This window comes from Hemitrygon akajei, chromosome 8, assembly GCF_048418815.1.
Source record: "Hemitrygon akajei chromosome 8, sHemAka1.3, whole genome shotgun sequence".
NCBI lineage: Eukaryota > Metazoa > Chordata > Chondrichthyes > Myliobatiformes > Dasyatidae > Hemitrygon > Hemitrygon akajei.
In genome coordinates this window covers 54344215-54359506 of record NC_133131.1, presented here as the reverse complement: position 1 = coordinate 54359506, position 15292 = coordinate 54344215, and the positions used below count along the sequence as shown (strand labels likewise).

General features: G+C 36.5%; 1 protein-coding gene across 5 annotated transcripts in view; it reads left to right on the top strand.

Annotated features, from left to right (window-relative positions):
- Positions 1-15292, top strand: part of LOC140731911 (protein CASP-like) — a 725429-nt gene that overhangs the window by 209477 nt on the left and 500660 nt on the right. For all 5 annotated transcript variants that reach the window (XM_073053890.1, XM_073053887.1, XM_073053886.1 and 2 more), the window contains exons 7-8: positions 4443-4519; positions 6983-7049. In XM_073053890.1, the coding sequence (XP_072909991.1) occupies positions 4443-4519; positions 6983-7049 (144 nt within the window). The remainder of the gene's footprint in view (positions 1-4442; positions 4520-6982; positions 7050-15292) is intronic.

Genomic DNA, 15292 nt, shown 5'->3' with positions numbered 1-15292 from the left:
TGGAAGCCATAGAAAGGGTGCAGAGGAGATTTTCAAGGATGTTGCCTGGATTGGGGAGCATGCCTCAATAGGTATGAGTGAACTCGGCCTTTTCTCCTTGGAGCGATGGAAGATGAAAGGTGACCTGCTACAGCTGTATAAGATGATGAGAGGCATTGATCGTGTGGACGGTCAGAGGCTCTATCCAAGGGCTGAGATGGTTGCCACAAGAGAACACAGGTTTAAGGTGCTGGGGAGTAGGTACAGAGGAGATGTCAGGGGTAAGTTTTTCACTCAGAGTGGTGAGTGCATGGAATGGGCTGCTGGCAACGGTAGTAGAGGCTGATACGATAGGGTCTTTTAAGAGATTTTAGATAGGTACATGGAGCTTAGTGAAATAGAGGGCTATAGGTAAGGCTAGTAATTTCTAAGGTAGGGACGTGTTTGGCACAGCTTTGTGGGATGGTGGGGCCTGTATTGTGCTTTAGGTTTTCTATGTTTCCATGTTTCTATGGTGAGTAAGTGTCAAACCAGCAGACCTAGTTACAAGACAAGAAGATAGCAGGGAAATTTCTTTTTGCAGAGGTTATTTAATTTCTGGAATTCCCTACCCGAGAGTATTATAGAGACAAAATAATTAGAAATGTTTAAAATGGTACAGACAGACAGACAGTCATACTTTATTGATCCTGAGGGAAATTGGGTTTTGTTACTGTTGCACCAACCAAGAATAGTGTAGAATATAGCAATATAAAATCATAAATAATTAAATGATAATAAGTAAATTATTCCAAGTGGAAATAAGTCCAGGACCAGCCTATTGGCTAAGGGTGTCTGACACTCCGAGGGAGGAGTTGTAAAGTTTGATGGCCACAGGCAGGAATGACTTCCTACGACGCTCAGTGTTGCATCTCAGTGGAATGAGTCTCTGGCTGAATGTACTCCTGTGCCTAACCAGTACATTATGGAGTGGATGAGAGACATTGTCCAAGATGGCATGCAACTTGGACAGCATCCTCTTTTCAGACACCACCATCAGAGAGTCCAGTTCCACCCCCACAACATCACTGGCCTTAGGAATGAGTTTGTTGATTCTGTTGGTGTCTGCTACCCTCAGCCTGTTGCCCCAGCACACAACAGCAAACATGATAGCACTGGCCACCACAGACTCGTAGAACATCCTCAGCATCGTCCGGCAGACGTTAAAGGACCTCATTCTCCTCAGGAAGTAGAGACGGTTCTGACCCTTCTTGTAGACAGCCTCAGTGTTCTTTGACCAGACCAGTTTATTGTCAATTCGTATCCCCAGGTATTTGTAATCCTCCACTATGTCCACACTGACCCCTTGGATGGAAACAGGTGTCACCGGTGCCTTAGCCCTTCTCAGGTCCACCACCAGCTCCTTAGTCTTTTTCACATTAAGCTGCAGATGATTCTGCTCACACCATGTGACAAAGTTTCCCACCGTAGCCCTGTACTCAGCCTCATCTCCCTTGCTGATGCATCCAACTATGGCAGAGTCATCAGAAAACTTCTGAAGATGGCAAGACTCTGTGCAGTAGTTGAAGTCCGAGGTGTAGATGGTGAAGAGAAAGGGAAACAGGACAGTCCCCTGTGGAGCCCCAGTGCTGCTTACCACTCTGTCTGACACACAGTGTTGCAAGCGCATGTACTGTGGTCTGCCAGTCAGGTAATCAATAATCCATGACACCAGGGAAGCATCCACCTGCATCACTGTCAGCTTCTCACCCAGCAGAGCAGGACGGATGGTGCTGAACGCACTGGAGAAGTCAAAAAACATGACCCTCACAGTGCTTGCCGGCTTGTCCAGGTAGGCATAGACACGGTTCAGCAGGTAGACGATGGCATCCTCAACTCCTAGTCGGGGCTGGTGGGCGAACTGGAGGGGGTCTAAGTGTGGCCTAACCATAGACCGGAGCTGCTCCAGAACAAGTCTCTCCAGGGTCTTCATGATGTGGGAGGTCAATGCCACCGGTCTGTAGTCATTGGAGCCACTGGGGCGCGGCATCTTCGGTACAGGAACGAGGCAGGACGTCTTCCACAGCACAAGAACCCTCTGGAGACTCAGGCTCAGGTTGAAGACATAGTGAAGTACTCCACATATGTATGTTTGAATTGTGCGCTGTGGGACAGTATTTGTCAGCCATGATCATATTGAGGGGCCTGGAGGCTTACTCCTGCTCCTGTTTTCAAGTGTGTTGGTATGTAGCTTCCACATGCTTTGTCGAATAAAATAATGTAACAGATAGGGAGTTTTCGCATATTTCAGATGGGAGCCATGTTCTAGGATTGTCCATAAACTCCGTTAGTTGATGCTGTTGAAACTTTTTGTGAAGTCCGAAAATACTAGCAATGGTTGTTAGTGCATATTTTGTGCTTGGCATCATGCTCTGCCCTCTCTGATGCAAAACCCCATGGTATAACTTCAGTCGTACCTACCTAATATAGGGTGGGGCTTCCATGACTCCTTCCTCCCCATGTGTCCAGCTCCCATCTGGTCTCTCCTTTCTCCTTCATTTCTCCTTCTGTTCTGCCTCCGCCGCCTCACATAATTTTACTAAACAGACTTCCATCATTTCTTCGTGCACGCTTGCTATTTCCATTGCCTCTTGTTTCTCTGCTGCCTTTGCAGTGATGTCTGCCTCCTCATTTCCTTTCTGCTCATTAATCTCCCTTTTCTGGTGAGCTTCAGGAGCTCTATAATGTTATGGAATGTGTATTGTGTGAGTTGTCCCATCATTACAGTTGTTTCACTTATTCGCATTGCCCATGCTGGGCAGTGTAAAGCGCAATGCAGTAGGGAAGTCCTACTGTCTGTTTCTTTGAATAATATGCCACTAGCTTTCTCGTGACTCCATGGACCTGCACTACTACTGCTTCGGTGCAATATAGGTGAAAAGGGCATGCCACATCTGGCGAGGGCACAGAGACCAGGGTTTTTGTGATATCTATAAAAGCCTTTTCCTCATCTGGCCCCCATCTTACTTTCTCCAGAGGGGACTTCTCTCCTTTAATCAACGCCTGAATCAGGACCACTAATACTGAGAACTGTGGTATGAAATTATGGCCATAATCGAATAGACCAATAACCTTCCTTAGCATTACTTTTTCTGGGTGGGGTATGAACCTGATTGCTGAATGTCTATGATCTGACATGTCCTTTCTCTCCTGGGAAATGGTGTAGCCTAGGTATTGTATGGTTTGCTTTCCTATCTGAACCTTTTGTGGACTGATTTTAAACCCCTTGTCTTGCAGTATCTCTAAAACACTGGCTATTGCCCCTAAATGACCTGCTTCATCTTCCAAAGCAATTAGTATATCGTCTGCCTATTGTAAGCTGGTCGACCCCTGTACGACATTAGATTGAGCTTTTCCAAAGACTGTGCCATGACCTTATTAAAAACGGATGGACTAATCTGGAATCCCTGTGGGGAATCTGGCCCATATATATTGCTGCCCACCCAAGGTGAAGGCAGATCGGAAGTGGGATTCAGGTGCTAAGGGGAGGCCCGAAAATTCAAGACCGAAAAAACTTTATGTTCTGGAGACAGGCCATTCAGGATTTTTGCAGGACTCGCCACTATGGGATGCAATCTCGGCATGGTCTTATGGGTGGTATAATCTATTGCAATTGTCCATTGAGCTTCTTCACTGGCCATGTAGGTGAGTTAGTGGTTGCGACAGTCTCTTTGAGTATCCCCAGGTTTTTTAGTTCTTTCACTTTACCCTGAACAGTTGTCAATGCATCAGTTTTTATAGGGTACTGCTTACGGGTTCATACAGGCTCCCCTCTATTTTTAACTGAGTTTATCTTTACTTGACCACAATCTTGCTTGTGTCTAGCCCATACTTCTGGGAACTGCTGGCTCCAGTCTTTGATGATTGGGGCAGCTGCAAATTAAATCCACAATACATATTCAGATGTGAAGACTGGTAGCCAGAGTTAATTGCTAAATGTATATGTTCTAAATCCAAAAATCGCTCTTAACATTGTTAGGCTTCTGGTGTGAACATAACATGCCCACAATTCATGTTAGAATGTGAGAGCAGGGTGGAAGTTTATGGCAAAGGTAATAAAATTGATGACTCGGCACGGGTGCAGGAATCAGTCATCAGTGTCATGGAGAAAGAGTTGGGTGTTGGTACCTGAGAAGGTTTGGGACTATTCCAATCTTCTCAGTACCACTTCCCAAAGCCCTGTCCTGATGTAGGGTTTCGACCCTAAACTTTGACAGTTCCTTTCCTCTCATTGACAAATTGTAGTCATTGGCAAAAAGCTGTATTAAGAAGTTCAAATGAGTTTTTCATTAATGACAGAACAGAAGAGAATCTTAATGTAACATCATGCCTGGATGCAGTCATATGTTTTCACAGATGTTTGCTGCTGAAATTATTCTCATTATGAAATCTGTTTTGACATTACTGTTTAATATATTTTTCAGGAAACTACAGGAGACTCAGACATCTTTGGCCTCAAAATTTGAGGAAGCTGATCATAAAGTTCAGGCATTACAGTCAGGTAACAGATTGCTGCTGTAGCTTCAGTGGTTCGAATGACTCATTGATTATTTATTCTTATTGTGTTACAATGTATCCATAATGATATATAATTGTTTAAAAATTAATGCAGTATTTAATTTCTTTGAAATTAATGGTAATGATTGACAAATCGGATGAAACTAGGCCTTCACAATTATATGACATTGAAGTTAGTAACAGGTTTGTTGAATCAAGATCATAGAAGCACAAAATGCAAAAGCAAGGAACTTATTTTGGGTAGAACTGGGCCCAGATCAGAAAGGATGGCAAGGCATTGAAAAAGCTGTTATAAGGAAGTAAGAAATTACAGGTGTTATAAGGAAATGAATTGCATTCCTTAAATATGGAATGAATGCACTTTATTATCAATTTGCCTGAGAGAATTATATGTACCTGAAAATTTACAGGATTGGAAGGCAAGATTAAAGGTGTAGAACAAACTGGATCCTAAGATATGTGTTGTTTGGTTTATTGGCTGATATAAATTCCCCTTGTGGTGTAAGTGAGTGACAGAATAAAGAAATTTTAACAGGATTGTAGAGAGATTATTGTTACTGTCATTGATGATCAGCGTGGGCTTGTTGGGCCAAAGGCCCTATTTCTGTTCTCTTATAATTTTCAGAATAAATAAAGTATTTCTTCTGTGTTTCACTTGGTTACTTCTCTATTAATTGTTGAATAATTTAACCTGTATTGATAAACTATGTTGTTTTAACATTAAAAGCTGTATTTAAATGTTTGCTCTAATTTAAAATTATGACTAGATGTTGGTTGATGCCATAGACTTCCTGAAGTGTACTGTGATTTATCTTTGACATTAGGAGGTGATCTTACCTGGTAAGATTTTGAACATAAGGTGATTATTAGCAGAGTTCCCCATGCATACCAATCCATGAAAAAGAGCTCATTCCATGCTTAAAAGCATTGGTGTGAGACATGGGGAGAGAGAAGAACTCTTATACATGAAGGCTATTTTCAGGGTAGGGCCCTTATTAGATAGAGAGAGGTTCTTTCAGTGCTTAACCTTCTACGTAACAATTTGGTGGTGGTAGTGGTGCCATTATCTATATCTAGATGGGAGCATGAATCATCAAAGCATAAAAGGCCTATAGACCAAGTGTGAGTAAATGGAATTAGTATATTGAAGTACATAATGGTCAGCCCAAAGCCTTTTTGTGTACTGTTTGACTCAGTGAATTGACATTATGATCCTAAGATGGACTATAGTAATTTTATTCCAATTTATATACATCCTGAACTTATCAGAACTAAAATCATAAGCACCTGGACTCAGCTTTGTTGTTATATTTTAACAACATATTTAAAACATATTTAAACAAAGATAAATTATTTGAGATTAGCCATGAAGTTTTTGATAAATGTGATGTTTTATCTTACTTTATTTAATCTTTTAAGGTATCAAGAAGGTTTGATGAATACAGTGTGCTCAATGTCTAAATTGATTTATAGTAAAATTAACTCCAGCTGGAAGCAAAGGTTGGTAGGTGTTCTAGTGACTGGAAGGCTATTGCATGGAATACTACACAAAGTGCAATGCTGTACTTTGCTTTTTGTATATATTTATAGAGGGCATGATAGTTTTGTAGAACATATGCAGAGTCACAGACTAAAGTTTGCAGATGAGACACAAGTTGGCATGAGGTTGAGAGTGTGAAGGAATATTGTAGACAGCAGGTGGATATAAATGGTTAATTGGACAGATACATGGCAAATAATCTTGGATTTATGAAGTACTGATTTGGTCAGGTACAGTATAGTAAGGGAATATGCAACAGACAGGAGCCACAGAAGTTTCGAGGAACAGATGAAGCATACATCTGTAGATCCTAAACTTAATTGAACTTCATGACATTTTGAGGAGCTTAGGTTAAATGAAACTTATTTCCCTTACCATGAGTCAGAACCTGGGGGATAGGATTTAATATAATTATCAGAAGGATCAGAGGGAAGATAAGAAATATTTCCAACTAGAGAGTGGTGGAAGATGGAACTCTGCCTGAAAGGTTTGCAGTGGCAGAAACCCCATCATTCACAACAAAGAGTATTCAATGTGCACTTGGAGAATCATGACCTGTTGGATTGTGGGCAGTTTTGGGAAGGTGTGATTAAACCTGTTAGTGCTCTTGTTGCCTGGCACAAAAACATTGGCCAAAGAATCCCCTGTAGATTGATTTTTCTATCATTCTGCCTTGTTGGGTGCTTTAGTTATCGCAGTTTGTACCTGGATATTCAGTTCACCTGCACAGAGCCTTCTCTCTAAATTTACTAATTACTTATATTACACATTCCTGTAGCAGAAGTACACTGGAAGCATTTGACTTTTAACAACTCTATTAATGATGCATCTGCAAAGTCTGTTGAGAAATATTTGTTGAGCAACTGCAATCATTGATCCTCTTGGAACTATTTCTTTCTTTTGCAGCCTTGGAATCAACACAGACTGAATTATTCGATTTGAAAACCAAGTATGATGAAGAATCAACTGCCAAGTAAGTTTCATGAATTACAAAGGAGCAAAATATTGATGATATGTGTGACAAGTTGGTTAATGTGCTGTTGAGATGTGCTGTTCTAGCATTGAAGCAATAGTTATATATTCCAATATACTGGCTTCAGTGATGGTGGGAACTTCAAGAAGAATTTGAGATCAGTTAGCCATGTGGTATTTTTGATGGAAGTTTTTTAGAAGTATGCTCTGTTAGATATAATCTGTATTCCTGGTATTAATTGGGTACATATTCTTATAATAAGTGGAGGGTAATGTAAAAAATATGTGATGCATGGCCAGGATCATTGATTCATGATTAGCAATTCATTTAACTTCTGGATTAGTGGATGGATTTTGCTAATACCTAATTTATTTGTCCATAAAGACTGTAAATGAATGGCTGTGATTTTTGCATGATAATTATGTTTTTTGTCTGTTATGCTTTGTTTGCGTGAAGTAGATTGGAAGGAACTGGATGACACTTGGTTATGGTGGTCAGGAGGTATTTGTGGATTATATTAGCAGCTGCTCATCGAGATGCATGAATTGCAGGTGTTTCTGTGGAATTGCAAGGTTTTTGAGAAAAATGATAGGAGGAATGTGTTTGATCGAGTGAAAAATTTGAGTGGTTTACTTTATTTTGTTACTTTCCAGCAAATTAAATGAGTTGATTGCAATAGGTACTGAGGTTAGAAAGAGGAAAAGTAGCTTGGGAAACCAACTCTTTTGAAAATTTGACAAGAAATTATGTTTGGGGTATGTGTGGATCGGAGTGGTGAGAAAAACCTAAAATTTATATCAGAATTTGTTTTTTTGAGGTTGATCCATTTGTTTGATCCTGAACAATTATATCAACATAAAAAGGGAAAACTTTTCATTGTGAAATTGATTTACCTAAGATTTTATAAGTTTTATAGCAGAAAAATACTTAATTCTTTTTTTTTTGTTTCCTTTTCTCCAATTTACTCAGAAGCAAGGCATATGCAATGTAATTTGGCAATCAAAAACAAATTGTCACCTCATTACAAACTTATTCTTCAATGTATTTTGGAATTAGTGTGCAACAATGGGGACACTTGCACAAACACAGTGATTTGCTCACTGTACAAAATTACCTACAGACAAACGAGTAGCTTGAGGTCATAATATAAACATTACTCTTAGGGTGATTAAAGCTTTCATGTAAAACATGGAGCTCCTCAAGCACACACAAAAGATAACTTTAGTGGTAAGATTGATCAAATTTTGTGGATAACGTAACTGGTAATTAACTTAAAATGTTTCAATAATTATAGTTTTAGTTAAGCAGCATTAAATAATTGAAACAAATGCAGAGGATATTTTCTTGAAGTTAAATAAATGAGTTATTGATTGACCAATGTGAAAAAATTTAATGCATTGATTTTAATAATATTGATTATACTTTAGTGCACTATTCCTTCTAAGCTGTGCAGTAACAAATGCTTCCATGCACATAGCCTTTGTTGCCGTGCAGCTGGGATTTTCTTTTATATTTTTATAATTGTGAAGTATCCTGCAATTATGCGTTAATTAAAGTAGCACAACCTTTACTTTGAGACATTTTAGGGAGTTTCAATGTATTTACATTGTCAGTGTTTCAAGTTACAACACTTACAACTTGTAACATTAAACACAGAATAGAAGTTGGTAGATCATTGTTAGTTAACTGCTGGCCCAGTGACGCTGTCTCATCAAAAATTTTTATTTTTGCCGTTGTGTCCACAGTTGTTTTGACTTCCTCTAAAGTAGGGACATGTTCGGCACAGCTATGTGCTGCAGGTTTTCTGTGTTCTATGTTCTTTGGAGGGTATCTTTCAAAAAAAATTATAGTCTAATAATAATTTTTTATTAAACATTTGTTGGAATAAGTTAAAAATTGTTTCTTTAAAATTGTTTGCATGACTGATTATTTTATTAGTATTCTTAAATTATAATAATTATTTTTAGTATCCTATCGATGTTGAAAATAAAAGCAGAAGAAGAGTTAAATGCTTTGAAGAACAAAGCTTGTATAAAATTTAAGGTAGAATGACACTTGCAACTCACAGATACTAAACTACCAGCTTCTCATCAGTGTCAAAACATTAAAATTGGCAATATTTTTACAAATCAGGATACTGGGGATATTGTATGCACCATTTGTGTGGAAGTGAAAAGTTGGGGATAAATTCGGTTCTGCACAAAATTGGAAGAGTGAAAGTTAGCTTATTTAAAATGACATCTTAACCAGAGGATTGATATATGTGCAGTTACCAAGTTATGCAACCCGAAGTAATGTGGAATTTTGTGCATGCTAACTGAAACTGCAAGAGAACATGAGGCAAGAGTGAAACAAGATGTGCAAAAGATGTCTAATTCTGATATAGTCAAAGGGATAATTAATAACTACCTTAACAATTAAAATGAATGCTTTTATGTATTCTGTGTAAGAATTTCATGCACATATGGCCAAATATATAAATATAACAGAGAGTTGGCGCAGCAGGACAATGCATTTGAATTTGTTGCATGTATCAGTGGTGTGCTTCAAAAACAGATAATGGAAGAACTGCAGAAATTTGCTTTCCATACACTAATTGCTGGCAAAACTACAGACATTTCTTTCTTTTTCAATCTTTTTATTATTATTGTTATTAATATCAACAAAATAAAATTAATACATAGATAATGGGATTACAAACATACACATTACAACTGAACATGAAAGAATACATAAGCAATAGTTACAGTATAACTGAGTATTCCCAAATCATGGATGATACAAGTAACAAATAAACAAGGCAAACCTAGGTATATCATAATATATACTAAAAAAACAGAAAAAAGAAAAAGAAAAAGAAAAAATTTAAAATAAGGGCTGTTTATAATATCTCACAAAAATACAAAATCATCAGTGTTGTCAACTCCAATCCTCTCAACATATATAAAATCGAAACTGGAAAAACAAATAGGCTTGAAACAGGGTCATATTACATCATATGAAAATATTGAATAAATGGTCTCCATATCTTTTCAAATTTAATAGAAGTATCAAATACAACACTTCTAATTTTTTCTAAATTTAGACATAACATAGTTTGAGAAAACCAATGAAATACAGTAGGAGGATTAATTTCTTTCCAATTCAACAAAATAGATCTTCTAGCCATTAATGTAAGAAATGCAATCATTCGACAAGCAGAAGAGGATAAATGGAGTGAGTCCATCATTGGTAAACCAAAAATTGCAGTGATAGGATGAGGTTGTAAATCAATGTTCAATACCGTAGAAATAATATCAAAAATGTCTTTCCAATATTTTTTCAAAAGCGGACACAACATATGAGTTAAAGATGCTATCTCAGAATGACATCTGTCACAAATAGGATTTATATAAGAATAAAAATGAGCCAATTTATCCTTGGACATATGAGCCCTATGTACAACCTTAAACTGTATTAATGAATGTTTAGCACATATAGATAATGTATTAACTAATTGAAGAATTTTATCCCAATTCTCAATAGGTATAGTAAGGTTAAGTTCTCTTTCCCAATCATTTTTAATCTTATAGAAGGGCACTGAACGTATCTTCATAATTATATTGTAAAGTTTTGATATTAGCCCTTTCTGAGAAGGATTTAGTTCAAACAAATTCTCCAAAATACCTGAAGACACAAAATTTGGAAAAGTAGAAAGTACAGTATTTAAGAAATTCCTAATCTGTAAATATCTAAAAAAATGAAATCTAGGCAAATTATATTTATTAGATAATTGTTCTAAAGACATAAAACAATTATCCAAAAATAAATCGGAAAATTGTAGTAATCCTTTAGTCTTCCAAGCTGAATAAGCTTGGTCTATAATAGAAGGATAAAAAAAGCAATTGGATACAATAGGAATATTTAAAACAAACTGAGTCAATCCAAAAAATTTCCGAAATTGAAACCATATACGTAAAGTATGTTTAACTATCGGATTGTCAATTCGTTTCGGCAATTTAGAAAGAGCAAAGGGAAGAGAAGACCCTAAAATAGAACCCAATGAAAATCCTTGTACAGATTTAATTTCCAGGTTCACCCAATGAGGGCTAAAAGATAAATCCCAATCCTTTAACCAACATATCAAATATCGGATATTAACTGTCCAATAATAAAATCTAAAATTAGGCAATGCCAATCCACCTTCCTTCCTTGCCTTCTGTAAATATTTTTTACCTAATCTAGGATTTTTATTCTGCCATATATATGAGGAAATTTTTGAATCAACATTGGCAAGAAAAGATTTCGGAATAAAAATTGGTACCGCTTGAAATATATATAAAAACTTGGGTAAAATAACCATCTTAATAGCATTAATCCGACCTATCAGAGATAAAGATACTGGTGACCATTTAGTAAACAAACATTTAATCTGATCGATTAGGGGTAAAAAATTAACCTTAAATAAGTCCTTATCGTTTTTTGTGATTTTAATCCCTAAGTAAATAAAAGAGTCATTAACTAATTTAAAAGGTAAATTTCCATAAATTGGAACCTGTCTATTTAAAGGAAACAATTCACTCTTATTAAGATTTAATTTATACCCGGAAAAATTACTAAATTGAGCCATCAATGATATAACTGCAGGAATGGATTTCTCAGGATCAGAAATAAATAATAATAAATCATCTGCATATAATGATAGCTTATGTATATCCGTCCCACGATTAATGCCAAAAATGTTCTGTGATTCTCTGATAGCAATATCAAATAATAATGGACTGAGAGGACAGCCTTGTCTAGTACCCCGAAATAAACAAAAAAAGGGAGATCTTTGATTGTTAGTAAGCACCGAGGCTACTGGAGTATGATATATCAGTTTAATCTAGGAAATGAATGTCGGACTAAAATTAAACTTCTGAAGCACACTAAATAAGTATGGCCATTCAGCTTATCAAATGCTTCCTCCGCATCTAGTGAAATGACACATTCTGAAGTGCTATGTGAAGGAGTATAAACAATATTCAATAATCTCCTAACATTGAAAAAAGAATAGCGATTTTTAATAAAACCAGTTTGATCTTCCGAAATAATTTGGGGTAGTACCTTCTCCAGCCTGGATGCCAGTAACTTGGAAAAGATCTTGGAATCTACATTCAATAAAGATATTGGTCTATAGGATGCACAGTCAGTAGGGTCTTTATCTTTCTTCAATATTAAAGAAATGGAAGTTCTATAAAAAGATTGTGGCAGATTACCCAATCTAATTGCTTCTTCAAAAACCCTGCATAACCAAGAAGAAAGAGTAGCGGAAAAACATTTTTAAAATTCTACTGTATACCCATCTGGACCTGGTGCTTTCCCAGAATTCATAGAGGAAATAACCCCTTTAATTTCTGCATCCGTGACAGGAGTTTCTAATATTGAAAGATCATCTGATGATAATTTTGGAAAATTCAATTTTCCAAGAAAATCACACATGGTATTATAATCATGAGGGAATTCAGAATGATACAGGGAGGTATAAAAATCTTGAAATGATTTATTTATCTCATCATGGTTAACTGTCAGATCCCCATTCTGCTGACGAATCTTAGTAATTTGACGTTTAACCAAAGCATTCTTCAATTGACTAGCTAACAGTTTACCCGATTTATCACTATGTATATAAAAATCAGATATGGTTTTCATTAATTGATTTTCAATCGAAGATGTAAGTAATAAACTATGCTCCATTTGAAGTTCAACCCTTTGTTTGTAAAGCTCCTTGCTAGGAGTAGTTGAATATTTCTTGTCAATCTCTTTAATTTTATCAACCAATAAAAGAGTTTCCTTCTTAATGCGTTTTCTCAGACCAATGGAGTAGGAGATAATCTGTCCACGTATATATGCTTTAAAAGTGTCCCAAAGTGTTCCGCAAGAAATATCATCCGTGGAATTAGTTGAAAAGAAGAAATCGATCTGTTCCTTCATAAATTTAATAAAATCCGGATCTTGCAGTAAGGTAGAATCAAATCGCCATTGTCTAGCACTAGAAGCTGTATCCGTAAATTTAATAGAAAGTTTTAATGGAGCATGGTCAGAGATGGCTATAATATCATAATTACAACCAATTACCAATGGAATAAAACAAGAGTCAATAAAAAAATAATCAATTCTCGAGTAAGAATGATAAACCTGTGAGAAAAATGAAAACTCTTTGTCCTTAGAATGCCGAAATCTCCAAATATCAAAAATTCCATTATCAGTTAAAAAAGAGTTAATATAAGTGGCCGACTTATTAGGTAAAGTCTGGGTAGATATAGATTTGTTCAACAAAGGATTGAAACAACAATTAAAGTCACCACCCATTATTAACTTATATTCATTTAGATTAGGTTGAGAAGTAAATAAGGACTTAAAAAAATCGGGATAATCCACATTTGGAGCATAAACATTAACCATAGCGACCTTTTTGTTAAAAAGTAAGCCAGTAATTAACAAAAATCTACCATTCGGATCCGAAAAGATATCGTGCTGGACAAATGCAATAGAAGAGTCAATAAAAATTGAAACTCCCTTTACTTTAGCATTCGAATTTGAATGGTTCTGTTGACCCCTCCAAAACCTAAAAAAGCGATAATTATCCTCTTTCCTCACATGAGTTTCTTGTACAAAAATAATATGTGCATTAAGTCTTTGGAATACTTTGAAAATCTTTTTCCGTTTAATCGGATGGTTTAAGCCATTAGTATTCCAAGAGACAAAATTAATGGTCTGAGCCATATTTCTGAAATCAACCCTTTGGTATATAAAGGGTTAACCAAATTATGAACTCATGCACCCGGAAGAGGAACAAAAATAAGGGGCATACCCGGAAGTAACGACATAGCGGACATTTTAGAAGTTTAAAATCAGCCCAAATGAAGAAACTAAAAAAAACAGATGTAAAGAACATAAGATTTAGAAAAACACCCCCCACCCAAGAGGAGAAAAGACCTCCCCAGCCAGGAAAAAGCTGGGAAAAAGGAAGGATGAAACTAAATCTACCCCCATATCAGCAGAAGGCAACTCCGTATATAAAGGTTAAAAAAGATCCACTCAAACTCTAAAGAAATAATAATCACTATACTAAAACCAAACTTCTTAATATAATTGGTAGTAAAAAAACCAAAAAGAATATAATCACTAGTAACTTATAAATCGGGTTAAAACCCAAACAAACCAAACAAAAATTTAAACTGTGATAAGAAATGCATTATAGGAATAAGAGGAGAGAAAATAAAAAGGCGAAATAAAAAAAAAGCCAAAAATATTTTAGAGAAGAAACTGCCATCTTAGTAAAAAAAATTCACCTTCGAAGGATTAATAAAAATGACCAAAGCTAAAGTACAGTGATTGAAGTAAGTAAAATAAAAAGATTAGTACATCAAAAAAAAACTTTAACTAGAGTATAAAATATAGAGTAAACCTACACCAATAGCCAGAAACAAAATCTGGTTTAGGAAACAAAAACCATCTTGCAACGATCAAGATCACTCATTTATTAGAGATGAGAATCCGTAGCAGTAGGGAAGTTCTCATTCAAAAAGCTTCTCGCTTCAGATGTAGAAAACACGCCGAGATGCATTGGGAGGCGATATTCTGAGCTTCACAGGGTATAAGAGCGCAGGTTTTAGATTTTTCTCATAACATTCGGACATCAGAGGTTTAAAAAGAAGCCTTGCCTTCATTACTTCTGGATTAAAATCTTCCACTAATCGAAAATTGAATTCTTGAAATTTGACCATCCCTACACGCCGAGCCACACGAATAAGTTGCTCTTTAACATGCACATAATGAAATCGGACAATTACAAGCACTTGGTGATCGACGCATAATTCTGTGAGCGCGATCGAGTAACGGAGGACTGTCTGGGAATACAGAAGGGAACGCATCCTTTAAAAGTTGAGCAAAGTACTTCGAAGGGCCCCCTTGTTCACTACCTTCTGGGAGACCAAGTATGCATAAGTTCTGTCTTCTGGATTGTCAAAGTCGACACTCTTGGCTTTAAGTGTTTCCACCTGTTTAATTGTCGAAAGTAATTTCTGCTCCTGTTTTTCTTATCAAGTCTCGCTTCCGAGCGTCCTCTTGCAAAGTTGCGATTAGAACTTGCTGCTAGTTAACTACTGAATCCGTCTTATCCATATAATCTTGAAAAACCTTTATATCTTGTTTGAAAATTTGTCGTTGTTCTTCAAATTTTTCATTTAAAACCTCCAATAATATTTCATAAGTCAATTCAG